This window comes from Apodemus sylvaticus, chromosome X, assembly GCF_947179515.1.
Source record: "Apodemus sylvaticus chromosome X, mApoSyl1.1, whole genome shotgun sequence".
In the NCBI taxonomy this organism is placed as follows: domain Eukaryota; kingdom Metazoa; phylum Chordata; class Mammalia; order Rodentia; family Muridae; genus Apodemus; species Apodemus sylvaticus.
Window position 1 is genome coordinate 40154441 of NC_067495.1, and position 17575 is coordinate 40172015.

The 17575-nt window shown below is 36.4% G+C and overlaps 1 protein-coding gene across 1 annotated transcript in view; it reads right to left on the reverse strand.

The window, feature by feature from the left end:
* Positions 1-17575, reverse strand: part of Cfap47 (cilia and flagella associated protein 47) — a 220589-nt gene that overhangs the window by 161453 nt on the left and 41561 nt on the right. Inside the window, exons 21-25 of the mRNA XM_052171493.1 lie at positions 11303-11397; positions 8069-8210; positions 5058-5152; positions 2032-2191; positions 1158-1353 (exon numbers count right to left, since the gene is read on the reverse strand). Of these exons, the coding sequence (XP_052027453.1) occupies positions 1158-1353; positions 2032-2191; positions 5058-5152; positions 8069-8210; positions 11303-11397 (688 nt within the window). The remainder of the gene's footprint in view (positions 1-1157; positions 1354-2031; positions 2192-5057; positions 5153-8068; positions 8211-11302; positions 11398-17575) is intronic.

The window sequence follows — 17575 nt, forward strand, 5'->3', positions numbered from 1 at the left end:
TCTCTTCATAGCAATATGGAATCCTAAGACTCCTAACAGTGGGCTTGTGGAGTTGCAGGGGGAAGGAGACTTTCTCTGATTCCTTTGCATGCTTTTGGGACACCTTTCCTACTGGGTTGCCTCATGCATTCTTGATGTCCATTGATGTCACTGAGAAGCCTGCTCTTTTATGAAGGAAGACAGAGGTGCAGTGGATCAGGGAGAGAGGGGAAAACAGAGGGAACTGGAAAGAGTAGAAGGAGGGAAGGCTTGGGGACCTGGCAAGAGTAGAGGAAGGGGGGCTGTAGTCAGGATGCATTGTACTAGGTAAGAGGAAAAATTTGATAGCTGTTATCTTTTGGAGCACATGATACACATATGACCACACATCTAGGATCTGAAGATGAGTGCTCAAAGCTAACTGTGACCCCGATCAATAACTATTGACTTAGTTTTATAATTAGATGGAAATTAATTGACTAAACATATTAGAGGAGAAATAAGACACAGAAGAATTTGAAGAAGCAGCTTATAAATATTTTTCGAACTTGATATTGAACAAAAGATGCAGCTAAATAATCCACAAATTAAATGATGTCCAAAAAGAATGGAGGAGTGGCCCCTGGCTCTGGAAAGACTCAGTGCAAGAGTATAGGGGAATTCCAGAACAGGGAAGTAGGAAGGGGTGGATGGAAGAACAGGGGGACGGAAGAGGGCTTATGGGACTTGCAGGGAGTGGGGACCCAGAAAGGGGGAAATCATTTGAAATGTAAATAAAAAATATATCAATAAAAAAATGGAAAAAAGGAAAAAAAATTTAAAAAAATTTAAAAAAAAGATGCAGCTAAACCAACCTAGACTAATTATCGATATAAACTACAAGATAATAAATTAATGTTGTTTGGAATATCAAATAAATATTTTAAGGAACAAAGCTTGTGTTGTTTCTTTTACAAGATCATGTTTAATTTCACATCGACAGATTTTTTTTTTTAAAGTACAAGAAAATAAATGACTAGAAAGGCTATTTTGTATCTTTAAAATGTCAGTGTATACTGAAGTACTCTAATAGTACTTCCTAACTATAGCAAGAAGTCTGGCATGACAAATAATTTTCACATAACAGAGATACATAAAAATGCACATAAAGCTATAGAAATAATATGTTGGGGATTTACCTGAAATAGTTTTGTGGCAAAATTCTGATATCTACACCAGTTGTAACATCCAAAGGAACAGGAGTAAAACATATAAATGATGGATCAAAAGATATCTTTGGTAATTGTATCTCTCCAATCAGATGTAATATTCTATAGTCAAATAAATTATCATTTAAACGCATAGCAACATCAGCTAGGTATGTTATGGGCTCTTCTATGGGAAAAAAAGTGGTATTGATTAGTTTACATACAAATATGTACACACTGTAAACATTAATATTAAAAGTTACTATGCTATTACAGCTCAGTGGGGTAGACTAGCTTACCCAGGAACAATGCAGCCTGAGGAAAAAGTAAAAGTAAACGAAGCATTATTTTAAAAAGAACATTTCTTCAAGTATACTTTGTCTAGAGCTGGAGCAAATCTTTTAATATCTACTTCAAGGGGGGAAATATACGGTGGGGAAGAGATGTTTACTACATTAGGGAAAATAAAGAATATATGGAAGTACTAAGGCATGACTTTTTTTTTCTTAAGTTGTTTCCAATGCTTTAACAAAGCTGCTAATATCTTTTCATATATAGGATATGAAGATAACGTCACAAGCTGCCTGAAGAATCTTAAGGGACTACTGTAAAAGGGGTATCTTAAGTTAAATTCTCTCAGCTTTGAAGATAAAGAAAGGATGTCAAGGCCACTGAAAAGATGGCTGAGCAGATAAGACCCAAGTCACTGTGTGGTAGCTCACAGTCAGTTCCAGTAGTTCTACCACCTACTTCTGGCCTCAGCAGGTCCCAGGTAGACACAAGGTATATGCACAAATATGTAGGCAAAACACTATTATACATAAATTGTTTTAAAAATATGTTTTAAAAATAGAAAAATACTTACTTGGACAGAAATGTATGGAAATAGTATACGTTTCGTTTGGTTTCAGACTTCCAATCAGTGCAGTAAATTTGAATATGCCACTTTTAAAATATTTATCTATTTTGCCAATATCTAATGACCAAAGAACCGTTTTTTTTGAAATATTACGGAAGACAAGATCCTGTTCATATATATGTTTACAAAAGAAGAAAATTTAAAATTCAGTTGTTAGAAACAAGATCTGAGAATTTGATTATGATGCTAATAACATGCAAAATGGCCAACCTAATGGATTTTCTTTTGTTTTTATATGTCTGAACATAAATTTCCTTATTCTTTTTTTATAAATTATTAATACACTTGAGCCCTTTCTTACAGAAAACCTAGACTATATGTGTGAATGTGTTCTTTACATCCCCTAATTCTTAGAAGATTATCACATCACTGCCAAAGTATTAAGAAATTGGAGAACAGCAAATGAGATGAGTCAATATGATGCCACATATGCTTTTCATGTGATGTCAATGACACAGCTATAATATTTTCCCACTAGACCAATAGAAAAGAATTGTGACCTTCCATTTTCCATGTGCACCAGGAGCTGATCCTTTGCCACAGCCCTCCATACCCAAACACCACCAGAAGAGAGCTGGCCTCCCCGGATTGCCAACACACCTGTGAACACAGGTAAGACAGCCACTTCTGCTCAAACTCCTGGCCAAATAGGGACCTGCCCAGAGCTATCAGGACACAGGAACCAAGGAAACACCTGGGACAGGATCCTTCTGCTTTCTGTCTGCACCCTGGAGCTGACCCTGTGCCACAGCTCTCCATACCCAAATTCTTCCCAAAGAAAATTGGTTTCCCAGGAGTACTGACACATATACTTGTATGAGGGATAAGCCCACACTCAGAGACAGCAAGACCAGCTAATAACAGAGATAAACAGATGGATAGAGGCAAGGACAAGAACATAAGCAACAGAAAATAAGGCTACTTGGCATCATCAGAAACCAGTTCTCCCATCACAGCAAGCCCTGGATATCCCAACACACCAGAAAATCAAGACTCTGATTTAAAATCACATCTCATGTTTATGATAGAGGACTTTAAGAAGGACATAAATAACTCCCTTAAAAAAAAAAGGAGAACACAGGTAAGGAAAGCACAACCAAAGAGATAAAGGAATAGAACAAAACCTTCCAGGATATAAAAATGGAAATAGAACCAATAAAGAAATCACAAAGGGAGACAATCCTGGAGATAGAAAACCTAGGGAAGAGAACAGGAGTCATAGATGCAAGCATCACCAACAGAATACAAGAGATAGAAGTGAGAATCTTAGGTGCAGAAGATACCATAGAAAACATTGATAAAACAGTCAAAGAAAAGGCAAGAAGCTCCTAACCCAAAACATCCAGGAAATCTAGAACACAATGAGAAGACCAAACCTAAGGATAATAAGTATAGAAGATAGGGAAGATTCCCAACTTAAACTTGTCTTCAACAAAATTGTAGAAGAAAACTTCCCTAACGTAAAGAAAGAGCTGCCCATAAACATACAATAGGCTCAAAGATCTCCAAATAGACTGGACCAAAAAAGAAATTCCTCCTGTCACATAATGGTCAAAACACCAAATGCACAAAACAAAGAATATTAAAAGCAGTAAGGGTAAAATGTAAAGTAACATATAAAGGCAAACCTATAAGAATTAGAGTCTCACCAGAGACTATGACAGATAGAAGATACTGGACAGATGTCATACAGACCCTAAGAAAACACAAAGCCCAGGCTACTATATCCAGCCAAACTCTCAATTACCATAGATCAGGAAAACAAGATATACCATGACAAAAACAAATTACACAATATCTTTCCATAAATCCAGTACTAAAAGGGATTATAGATGGAAAAATGCTAACACAAGGAGGGAAACTACACCCTAGAAAAAGCAAGAAAGTAGTAATCTTTCAAGAAACCACAAAAAAGTTAGCCACACAAAAATAAAAATAACATAAAAAATACAGGAAGCAACAATCACTATTCCTTAATATCTATTAACATCAATGGACTCAATTCTCCAATAAAAAGACATAACAGACTGGATATGTAAACAGCACCCAGCATTTTGCTGCACACAGGAAATGCACCTCAGTGTCAAAGAAAATCACTTCCTCAGAGTAACGTGCTGGAAAACATTTTTCTAGAAAGATACCAAATACCTAAATCAGGATCAGATAAACCATCGAAACAGTCCCATAACTCTTTAAGAAGTAGAAGCAGTCATTAAGTCTCCCAACCAAAAAAAGTCCAGGACCAGATGATTTTATTGCAGAATTCTATCAGACCTAATACCAATACTCTTCAAACTATCCCACAAAATAGAAAGCAAAGGAACACTACCCAATTCATTCTACAAAGCCACAGTAACACTGAGTATTCTTCCTTGGAGATGGAATGTTTTCTGTCCAATAAGGAACTTGTCAAAATTTTCTTTTCTAGAGAACTTCATAAGAGATTTTTTTAGTAATAAAATTTAAAGACTTATTTTTAGACGAACTTGGAAGATGTTTCAACAGGTAAATTGCTTGGGCAGCAAGCACAATAATATAACATCAAATCCCCAGAGCCTAATAAAAGGCTAGATAAAATCATACTCATCTTTAATCCTGTATTTCTACAGTGTGATGGAAGGTAATCACAGAAAAATCTCCAAAAGCCCAGAGGCCAACTTGCTAACCTTAAGAAGTTACAAACACATAAGCACACATGGGACTCACACATCATGCACACAAAAAACTATTTCTGAAAATATGCATTATGTAATATATATATATATATATATATATATATATATATATATATATATATATATATATATATATATAATGTGCACTATTGGCTATAAAATCCAGTGTTGTAGCTCCAAATATTTTGTATAAATGTGGTAAATTAGTAATAGGAAATAATTCAAAAATCAATTAAATAAGTGAAATCCCAAAATTACCAAATTATGAGTTACAAAGTCTACTATTTATCAATATACCTGAATTCTTGTGATTTCCTTATTATTCTGAAGCTCATATAATGGGACTTTAAAGAGAAACACAGTGCTGGATAATTCCAATGGTGCTCGCAATGCTTTAAAAGAAAAATAAACATAGATAAATTTTAATAAACACAATGTGGATATTATTTAGTATATTTTCTAAAATAAAATAATGAATTTAGGACTGTTTCTGTTTTTTACTCCTAGTCAAAATGTAAAATTCCATTTTAAACATTTCTAAGATAGCTTACATATTTACATATCTTATAAATTTTTAGTGGCAATGAATTGCATGTAAAACAAGACAATCAGAATTGATATGGTGAAAATCAAAAATGTACATAATATTGGAATAAGAAAGGACAAATGGTGTTAATATGATTTCAGTACTGAAGTATAAATCATGCAGAAATGGAGAAGGAAAACACAACTGGAATGCAAGAAAAAGAAGTAAGTGACAAATTTATTGAGTAACCAATACTCTACATTTATACAGGAATATAGATTTCTGTGAAACAAAAGAAATACATAATGGGTTATTTATACCTATTCTTTTCATTGCTGTTTGAAACATATCTCTGAAGCATTTCAATCCTTAGTAAAAAACTATATGGTCTCATAAGTGTGTAGTATATAACCGTAAGCCAGTTTGTGATCCTATAAATAAATTTAGCAGATATATCTTTCATTTGATCAATTAAATTAATGGCTGCTTTAGCAAGAGGTTGGGATATATATGACAAGAAAATCCTATTAATGTGTTGTACCAACATACCATACCCAATGGCAGTAATGAGAACACTAAGACAAGTCATAGTAGATCCAAAACAAGAACTGCATACAGAATGGCTTTTTCATTTGTAAATTAACCAAAATTTATGATATAGCCAGACTAAAATGCTGTCTAGAACATAGACATGAACTCAAAATTTACTTTGACATATTCCAGTATCATATGGAAAGCCTAATTTTAATTAAGTTGAACATAGTGTCCCTGAGACAGATCTCTCAACCAACACCTTCTAAGGAAACTGAACACCCAAATACTAAAGACCTAGTATGTCAGCTCAACTCTTACTAAAACTAAAACTGGAATTACTATCCAGAATGACAAAGATGCAATATATAGTATGGAATCAGCATTTTGAGAATCACCAAAAAAACCATGTAAAGTCATGCTATGAGCAAAAGAAGTTGAGGGAAAACAAACATGAAATTGTACAATGGATCAGTAGGAATAACATAGTAAAATGGACATCAAAAGCAATCTACAGAGTCTATGAAATCCCATCAAAATTCCTACACAAATCTCCACAGACATGGAAAGTTCAATACTCAAATTCATATGGAAAGACAAATAGACATGTTATAAACAAATACAAAATTTATCATGAAATATATCAATTTAGAAGACCAAATTTCAAAATAATCACTTTGTCAAAGCTATCTTAAATGCTGCCTAGCCTGACCTCGAACTCATGATTCTCCTGCCTCTGTCTCCTTCAGCAAGTGGAAACAGCTAACCAATGACTGCCCCAAATTAAGTACCCATTCCTTGGGCAAGAAACAATCCCTGGCACTATGATATTCTGTTTACCTTGCAGACAGGAAGCATAACTGTCCTCTGAGAGGCTCCACCCAGCAGCCATTGGAAAGAGAAGCAGAGTCACACCCAAATTTTAGATAGAGCTTGAGGAGTCTTACAGAAGAGTTGGGGAAAAGATTGAGAGACCCAAAGGACAGAAGAACAGGACCAGTAGGGGCTCCCAGAGACTGAGACACCAACGGAAGTGTGAGTAGGGTGTGGACCCACGGCCCCCTCAACATATGTTGCAGACGAGCAAACTTTGTCTAAAAGCAGGTCCCCCAACAACTAGACCAGGGTCTGTCCCTGACCCTGTTGTCTGACTGCCGGTGGATTCTGCACCCCTAAATGGACTGTCTTGTCTGGCCTTGGTGCAAGAGGATGCTTGTATTCTCCCAGTGACTTGATCAAGTGAGAGTATTAGTAGGGGGTTGACATAGGAATTGGGTCTTCTTTTCAGAAGGGGATGAGTGGAATGAGCTGGGGATTTGCATGGGGGGAAAATAGGAGGAGATGAAGGGCTGATACTGGATTTAAAGTGAAGAAAGAACGAGCGAACAGAAGGAAGGAAGGAAGGAAGGAAGGAAGGAAGGAAGGAAGGAAGGAAGGAAGGAAGGAAGGAAGGAAGGAAGGAAAGAAGTAAGAAAGGAAAGCTATCTTAAGGTTAAAAACTTCTAATTCATAAAGATTTCATGTTATCCAAATAAATTATAGTTTGAAATTTTTAATGAGTAACAAATTTAATTTGGCACAGTAATTTAATGAGGCCTCTCCTTCTATCTATCATATACTAATAAAGAGATCTCACATCCATCAATATATTTTATTGATAATTTAACTCAGTATTAGATCTTAATAGTATCTGACCCTCATGAAAAGTAAATATACATATATGATAAACAGCAAAACTAGAGCTGTTGGGAGTACAGTTTGAAGTATATTACTATTTGCATTTAAATATTCTTAGAATATGGGCAGAGAAATGTTCAACACATAAATAAAATATTCAATATGCTTGTTAATGTTTATTTATAACATTGATTCCTTTAGTAATTGCATCCCTTTTCAGGAAATATTTTTTTTAAAAAAACTGACATTATTTCATTTCACTTTCACATCATTATGTTTTAATTTAATTTACATTGTGTTTAAATTTTCATAATAATCCCAAAATAGTAAATTTGTTTGTTTTGATTCTTCTAATTATTTTTGAAAGAGTCAAATATGGATATATTTGTAATGGTGATGAAGATACCAATTAATGCATTCATGATTTTATTCACATATAAATAAATTGAGTAGTGATTTAATTTTCTAATATTTCAAATTTTAAAAAATGAAAACTTTTTTTTAACTTTTAGATGTTAAGTTTAAACCTTTGATTAAGTATAAACCACTCAGTTGACTGTTTCCTATTACATACCAGTAGCTTGAACAAAGCATGGTGGAATAAGTGGTGAGACTCTTGGCATCAAAACCTTTTGCTGTGACAAATATTCACAGTAGAGATCTGAAGCCTTAAAGGAATTAATATGGACAGGAAATCTAAAGTCATATGTTGCCACCTGTCAAGAGATAAAAAGACAAAAAATTATTTATAATATTGAGGGTTTTGAATATGTTGTTTCACAAAAAATGAACTTTTTTGTGAAAATAAAATTATCTTACACCATGAAAAATACATTTTTAATGAAAGTAAAGGTATAATTCTTCATGTCAAAAATAAGTCTCCAAAACTATGAGGTAAAGTGTTTTAAAAGTGTCTGTTTATCAAAAATGAATCAAACGTCCAACTCCAGGACCCAATGGGGATGACATTAGCTGAACTACCCAACAAAGGGGAGGGAGACCCTGTAGAGACCATATCCAGAAGTTAGGCAAGGCCAAAGGTTAAGGAATGGGGCCACCCACTCATCTCCAAAATATTAACCCAGAATTGCTCCTGTCCAAAGGAAATACAGGGACAAAGAGTGGATCAGAAACTGAAGGAAAGGTCATACAGTGACTACCCCACATGGGGACTCATCCCACATGCAGACACCCAACCCAGACATTATTGCAGATGCCAAGAAGTGCTTGCTGACAGGAGCCCTGTTATACCTGTCTCCTGAGATGCTCTGCCACAGCCTGCCTGACCCATACAGATGTGGACGCTTGCAGCCAATCATTGGACTGAGTTCAGGAACCCAAATGGAGAACTTAGTGCAAGGACTGAAGAACCTAAAGAGATTTGCAACCCCATAGGAAGAACAACATTATGATCCAACATGCACCCCCAGAGCTTCCAGGGGCTAAACCACCCACCATGAGTACACATGGAGGGACCCATGCCTCCAGCCACATATGTGGTAAAGGATGGCCTTGTTGGACCATCAATGAGAGAAGCCCTTGGTCCTGAGAAGGCTTGATGCCCCAGTGTTGATGAATTCCAGGACAAGGAAGTGGGGGTGGGTGGGTTAGGGATCAGGGCGAGGAGGGAGGGGATAGAGGTTTTTTGGATGGGAAAGCAGGAAAGGAAAAACATTTGAAATGTGAAAATAGAAAATATCTAATTAAAAAAATAATGGCCAATAGCAGGAAAGAACCCACATGTCCTTCAAGAGAGGATTGGTTACAGAAAATGTGGTACATTTATACAATGGAGTACTACTCAGCCATTAAAAGTGATTAATTCATGAAATTCTTAGCCAAATGGATGGAACTGAGTATCATCCTGAGTGAGATAACTCAATAACAACAGAACACACATGGTATGCACTCATTAATAAGTGTATATTAGCTCCAAAGCTCACCCAAGATACAATTCACAGATCACTTGAAGCTCAAGAAGGAAGACCAATGTGTGGATGCTTCATTTCTCCTGAGAAGGGGAACAAAATACTCACAGGAGTAAATATGGAGACTAAGTGTGGATCAGAGACTGAAGGAAAGGTCATCCAGAGCCTGTTCCAGCTGGGGATTCATCCCAAGTACAGTCACCAAGCCCTGATACTGTTGTTGATGCTAAGAAATGCTTGCTAAAAGGAGCCTGATGTGGCTCTTTCCTGAGAGGCCCTGCTAGGGCCTTACAAATACAGAGGCAGATGCTCACCGCCAGCCATTCGAATGAGCACAGGGTCCCTAATGGAGGAGTTAGAGAAAGGACTGAAGGAACTGTAGGTGTTTGCAACCCCATAATAAGAACAATATCAACCAAGCAGAACCCCCAGAGCTCCCAGGGACTAAGCCATCTACCAAGGGATACACATGGGTCTGGCTGCATATGTAGCAGAGGATTGTTTTGTCATTCATCAATGGGAGGAGAAGTTCTTGGTCCTATGAAGGCTTGATAGATGCCCCACTGTGGGGGAATCATGGGCATGGAGGTGAGAATGGATGGGTGGGTGGAGGAACACCCTCATAGAAGCAGGGAGAGGGAGTATGTGATGGGGGTTTCCTCGAGGTGGGAAACCGGGAAAGGGGATAACATTTGAAATGTTAACAAGGAAAATATCCAATAAAAACGGAAAATCATTAAAAAATATAAATATGTGTGCATTGTAAACATAGCCAAGTACCTATGACTGGAGAGGCAATAGAACCTAGAAGTGAACCTACAAGTTCCAATTGGTTCGATCCTAAATCAAATACCATCTCTAACTATATTTTAGATACTTATCCTTATACCTACAGATGAATGTAACTCTCAACCCCCATCAAAGCTTTTCTCAGCAGGCACAGGCAACTACAATAAGCCACACTGAGTCAAAATTCAGAGAATAAGTGACTATGGGGGTGTCCACCCTCCCAGGTGTTATATCTACATTGCCATCACAATACCTAAGGCTCAAGGAAATTGTGAATGAGAAGGTGGAAAGACTGTAAATAACACACAACCAGTATGGCTGCTGAATAGGGACCTCTAGACATGAGAGACAAATTGCATCTATAATATCTAAACAAGACCCGCATAATGGCAACACAACCTGAAATATTACTGTAAATAGTAGACAATTATATTTTTTTACTTAGTAAATTATTTTCTGTACTCACAGTGTACAAAAAATTATTTGAACTATACTGTGTTTTGTTTTTATATTTGATCTATCAACTTTATGCTCTGGCTGTGAAAAAGAAACTCCATAACACTTATATTTCAGAAAGTGGAAGAAAAGCATACTGCAGCTTAAGATTTAATAATATCCCTTCTGTATGAAGGGTTTTTTTCTTGTATTGATTTTTCCTTCCAGTTTTAAATTATCCCTGAACATCACCAGAAAATATAAATTATCATAGAAACAGCATCTTTTAATTGTTCACAATATTTTTAGGGGATTTCAGATAATGACTCCAAGAGGCACGTTCTAACATAATTTTAAAGCAAGGTAGCTTGAAAGTAAGTTCTTTTCATGTTAGCTTCAACCTATCATCATTTCTTGATAACATACAATACTTCAAATTTAATAGTACATATAACAAAGACAACAAATCAGACTTTCCTATGAATTAGACATATTTAGTAATTGTAATACTGAATTAAAAGTTATAGGTAGACATAGTCACTCATTAGAATGAGAAGTACTCAAAACATAACTTAGGTGACATCTGGTAGATTCTTAAATATTTAATATATAATTCCACTAATCTTCCATAATAGGAGTAACAGAACAGAACTTACTTCTACTGGAGAAAATGTTATGCCACATTCCACAGATGTGCCTTCTTCTACCTCTATTGCATACATATAAGGACCTTCCATATTTTTGCACTCCCCTATAAAAGAGGAAAATCCATATATAACATCTATCCATTTATATAGCAGTATTATTTCATATCATTTTGAAGGTATAATTATAATACTCATAACAATCAAAATGCAACTATTGAAATACATAGAGGTAAAGCTGCATTTTTTAAAATTTTAATACCAAATCTTACATTCAAATATGCAACATAGAATAAGAATGTAAATGAGAAAAAATCATTATGAAATTTTTCTAAAGTTCAATAAATATAGTGATATTCTGAGGAAAGTGGAGGATCAAGCAACTGCCTTAGTCATAGGTCAGTGAACAGCTATGAAATGCCCTTGTAATAAATGGGAAGCAGGGTAGAAGCAAGTTTTATTTCATAACCCCAAAAATTCACAAATTCACAAAGAGTACACCAATAAGATGTCAAATGCATTTATCTCATAAAATATTTGCAGTAAGATAATTTTCAGAAGAGTTTAAGAAAATGATTTGTTACCAGTTATTAAAATAAACTTATATGCTTCATATACTTTGTGCAGCCAGCTACAGAGAAACACTGGTATTGGTAAAAGGAGACAAAGGAAGCTTTTAAAGTAGAGAAATATAAGAGTCTGGACTAAAGAGAAAGGTTTAAAAGCATGCATGCATTTGAAAAGATCAAGTAGGCTTTACCCCAGAGACCCAGGGATGGTTCAATATACAGAAATCCATCAAAGTAATCCACTATAAAAACAAACTCAAAGAAAAAACACACAATTTCTCATTAGATGATGAGAAAGCATTTGACAAAATTCAACAAGCATTCATGATAAAATTCTTCAAAAGAACAGGAATTCAGGCCCATACCTATAGTAAAAGCTATATACAGTAAACCAATAGCAAACATCAAACTAAATGGATAAACACTTGAAGCAATCCCACTAAAATCACTGACTGGACAAGGCTGACCACTTTCTCCCTATCTATTTAATATAGTACTTGAAGTTCTAGCTAGAGCAATTAGACAACAAAAAGAGGTCAAAGGGATACAAGTTGGAAAGGAAGAAGTAAAAAATATCACTATTTGCAGGTAACATGATCACATACTTAAGTAAACCCAAAATTTCCACCAGAGAACTCCTTAAGATGATAAACAACTTCACCAAAGTGGCTAGATATGAAATTAACTCAAACAAATCAGTAGCCTTCTTATACTCAAAGGATAAACAGACTGAGAAAGAAATTAGGGAAATGATACACTTCGCAATAGTTACAAACAACATTACATACCTTGGTGTGACTCTAACCAAGCAAATGAAATAGCTGTATGACAAGAACTTCAAGTCCCTGAAGGAAGAAATTAAAGTAGACCTCAGAAGATGGAAAGATCTCCCATGCTCGTGGATTGGGCAGGATAAATATTGTAAAAATAGCCATCTTGCCAAAAGCAATCTACAGATTCAATGTAATCACCATCAAATTTCCAACTGAATTCTTCAAAGAGTTACAAAGAGCAATTCTCAAATTCATTTGGAATAACAAAAAAGCCAAGATAGCAAAAACTATTCTCAACAATAAAACAACTTCTGGGGAAATCACCATCCCTGACCTCAAGCTGTACTACAGAGCAATAGTGATAAAAACTGCATGGTATTGGTACAGAGATGGGCAGGAAGATCAATGTAATAGAAATAAAGACCCAAAAATGAACCCACACACCTGTGGTCACTGGGTCTTTGACAAAGGAGCTTAAAATATCCAGAGGAAAAATGTCAGCATTTTCATCAAATGGTGCTGGTTCAACTGGAGGTTATCATGTAGAAAAATGCAAATTGATCCATTCTTATCCCCTTGTACAAAGCTCAAGTTCCAGTGCATTAAAAGGCCTCAGAACATCATACTAAGTGAGGTAACCCAGACTCAAAAGATGAATCATGGTATGCACTCACTAATAAGTGGATATTAACCTAGAAAACTGGAATACCCAAAACATAATCCACACATCAAATGAGGTAGAAGAAGAATGGAGGAGTGGCCCCTTGTTCTGAAAAGACTCAGTGAAGCAGTATAGAGCAAAATCAGAACAGGGAAGTGGGAAGGGTTGGGTGGGAAAACAGGGGGAGGGAAGGGGACTGATGGGACTTTCGGGGAGTGGGGGTCCAAAAAAGGGGAAATCATTTGAAATGTAAATAAATATATCAATAAATTAAAAAAAAAAGAAAAAGGTGGGAAAAAAAAGGCCTCCACTTAAATCTGGATACATTGAAACTAATAGAAGAGAAATTGGGGAAGAGCTTTGAACACATGGGCACTGGGGAAAAGTTCCTGAACAGAACACCAATGGCTTATGCTCTAAGATCAAGAATAGACAAATGGGACCTCATAAAACAGCAAAGCTTTTTCGAGGTAAAGGATACTGTCTATAGAACAAGAGGGCAAACTACAAATTGGGAAAAGATCTTTACCAACCCTAGATCCAATAGAGGGCTAATATCCAATAAATACAAAGAACTCAAGAAGTTAGATTCCAGAGAAACAAATAACCCTATTAAAAATTGGAGTACAGAGCAAAACAAAGAATTCTCAACTGAGTGATACTGAATGGCTGAGAATCACCTAAAGAAATGTTCAACATTCTTAGTCATCAGGGAAATGCAAATCAAAACAACCCTGAGATTCCACGTCACACCAGCCTGAAAACTCAGGTGACAGTACATGCTGGCGAGTATATGGAGAAAGAGGAACACTCCTCCATTGTTGGTGGAATTACAAGCTAGTACAACCACTGCGGAAATCAGTCTGGTGGTTCCTCAAAACACTAGACATAGTACTACCTGAGGACCCAGCTATACCACTCATGGGCATATACCCAGAGGATTCTCCAACATATTACAAGGCCACATGCTCCACTATGTTCATAGCAGTCTTATTTATAATAGCCAGAAGCTGGAAAGAACCCAGATGTCCCTCAACGGAGGAATGGATACAGAAAATGTGGTATATATACACAATGGAGTACTATTCAGCCATTAGAAACAATGAATTCATGAAATTCTTAGGCAAATGGATGGAATTAGAAAATATCAACCTGAGTGAGGTAACCCAATCACAAAAGAACATAAATGGCATGCACTCACTGATGAGTGGATATTAGCCCACAAGTTTGGAATACCCAAGATATCCGATTCACAGACCTCATGAAGCTCAAAAAGAAGGAAGACCAAAGTGTGGATACTTGGGACCTTCTTAGAAGTGGGAACAAAAAATTCAATGTAGGAAATACAGAGAAAAAGTGTGGAGCAGAGACTGGAGAAAAGGCCATTCAGAGACTGCCCCACCTGGGGATCCATCCCATATACAGTCACCAAACTCAGACACTATTGCAGATGCCAAGAAGTGTTTGCTGACAGGAGCCTGATATAGCTGTCTCCTAAGAGGCTCTGCCAGTGCCGGACAAATCCAGAAGTTGATGCTCTCAGCCAACCACTGCACTGAGCACAGGGTCCCCAGTGGAGGAGTTAGAGAAAGGACCAAAGGAGCTGAAGGGGTTTGCAACCCATAGGAAGAACAACAATATCAACCAACCAAACTCCTCAGAGTTCCCAGGAGCTAAACCACCAACAAAAGAGTTCACCTGGCACCAGCTGCATATGTAGCAAAGGATGGCCTTGTTGGGCATCAATGGGAGGAGAGGCCATTGATCCTGTGAAGTCTTGATAGATGCTCCACTGTAGGGGAATGCCAGCATGGGGAGAGGGAGTGGGTAGGTGAGTAGGAAAACACCCTCATAGAAGCATGGAGAAGGAGGATGAGATAGTGGGATTCTAGAAGGGAATCTGAGAAAGAGGATAACATCTGAAATGTAACAAAATTAAATATCCAATACAAAAACTAAAAAAGAGAAAAGTATAGAAAGTATCCTGACAAGAGGATTGAATTAAGAGGTAACTTGACTATTGGAAGAAAACCAATTTGCCAGGCACCTTCTCAAAAATTGTCCTTAAAGAATTGCTGATTCTGGGAATGCAGGATAAAGTGTCAAAATGCTAAAAATTGGTTCAAAATATATATGTTAGTAAGTCTATAGAGATTTTATGCATATTCCCATCAGTCAGCTTTAAACTCATCTTGGACAACTAAATCTGATACAAAATGTGATTGCATAATTACGTGCTGACTCTACCATTCTATTAACTATGAACTGAACTCTCAGCCACTTTGATCCTAAGGTTAAAATTCATAATAGTTAAAAATCCCATCCTTCTCCTTCGTACAAAAATACAGTTTGTCACCATATCATATAATTCTTCATTTATTTTTATTTGTACTCTCTTCTTTCCCATTGCCAGTTCCCATTCCTGAGACCTGAGCTATCATCACTTCTCACCTTGGTAGTCACTGTGTCCATCTCTGTATCTACACCTCAATTAAGGGCCAAAATGAAAGAGTAAAATGGTTCAATATAAGGAAATCCATCAATGCAACCTACTACATAAACAAACTCAAAGAAAAACACCACATTATCATTTCATTAGATGCTGAAAAAGCATTTGACAAAATTCAGCATCCTTTCATGCTAAAAGTCTTGGAAAGAACATGAATTCAAGGCCCATACCTAAATATAGTTAAAGCAATATATAGCAAACCGGTAGCCAACATCAAACTAAATGGAGAGAAACTTGAAGCAATCACACTAAAATCAGGGACTAGACAAGGCTGTCCTCTCTCTCCATATCTTTTTAATATAGTACTTGAGGTACTAGCTAGAGCAATTAGACAACATAAGGAGGTCAAAGGGACACAAATTAGAAAGGAAGAAGTCAAATTATGAATATTTGCAGATGATAAGATAGTATACTTAAGTGATCCAAAAACTCCACCAGAGAACTCCTACAACTGATAAACAACTTCAGCAAAGTGGCAGGTTATAAAATCAACTCAAGAAAATCAGTTGCCTTCCTATACTCAAAGGATAAGCAGGCCGAAAAAGAAGCTAGGGAAATGACACCCTTCACAATAGCCACTAACAATATAAAGTATCTCGGTATAACTCTAACCAAACAAGTCAAAGATCTATATGACAAGAACTTCAGGACTATGAAGAAGGAAATTGAAGACGACCTCAGAAAATGGAAAAATCTGCCACGATCTTGGATTGGCAGGATTAATATAGTTAAAATGGCCACCTTGCCAAAAGCGATCTACAGATTCAACGCAATCCCCACCAAATCCCAACTCAGTTCTTCACAGAGTTAGAAAAACCAACTCTCAATTTCAGGAATAAGAAAAAACTCAGGATAGCTAAAACTATTCTCAACAGTAAAAGAACTTCTGGGGGAATCAGTATCCCAGACCTCAAGCAATACCACATAGCAATAGTGTTAAAAACTGCATTGGTATTGGCACAGTGACAGACAAGTGGACCGATGGAATAGAATTGAGGACCCAGAAATGAATCCACACACCTATGGTCACTTGATCTTCGACAAAGGAGCACAAAACATACAGTGGGAAAAAAAAGATAGCCTTTTCAACAAATGGTGCTGGCTCAACTGGAGGTCTTTTAACAACATGTGAGCAACTATCTTGCAGTATCAAGATATGTGGTAATACCCTAATTTTTAATTTACCTCAACTACTACCATAAGTAGTGATCATTTGTCACCTAGATCTAAAATGAATCTTTCTTGGGTTTACTCTATTTTTATTCCTCTAAAACAAGTAAATCAAGCTTACTTGCTGTTTTCCTGATAAAGTTCCACCATAGAAAGTACCAGCAAAACATTCCAAACTAGGAGCTAAGAGAAAGTTAAGCTTGTATCCTTCTCACTTGGAGCCTCAGTGGGAGTTCTGGCAACAGCTTCATTGCTTTGCCACACTAGTACTTATTTTTTGCCTCATTGTCCATGATTTCATCTCCTGCTAGACCACCAATGTACTGTTTCCTTTTGCTGTCTCAGGATGAGAGATAAGAGCAGCTTCCAACAACTTTTTTTTCGTTTAATACTGTCTTAGACTCCATACATAATCAATATTCTAAAGTATATTTAGTAAAATCCTGTGAATGATTCATGCTTGTCACTGAGTTTCTGACATATAGCCCTACTGTTCACTTCTTAAGAACATTGAAAATAGGTTAGTTTCCATACAGACTTAGACTAATGTTTAGGCTGTAAATGAGATTTATCAAATATTTACTAAATAAGAAATACCTAAGT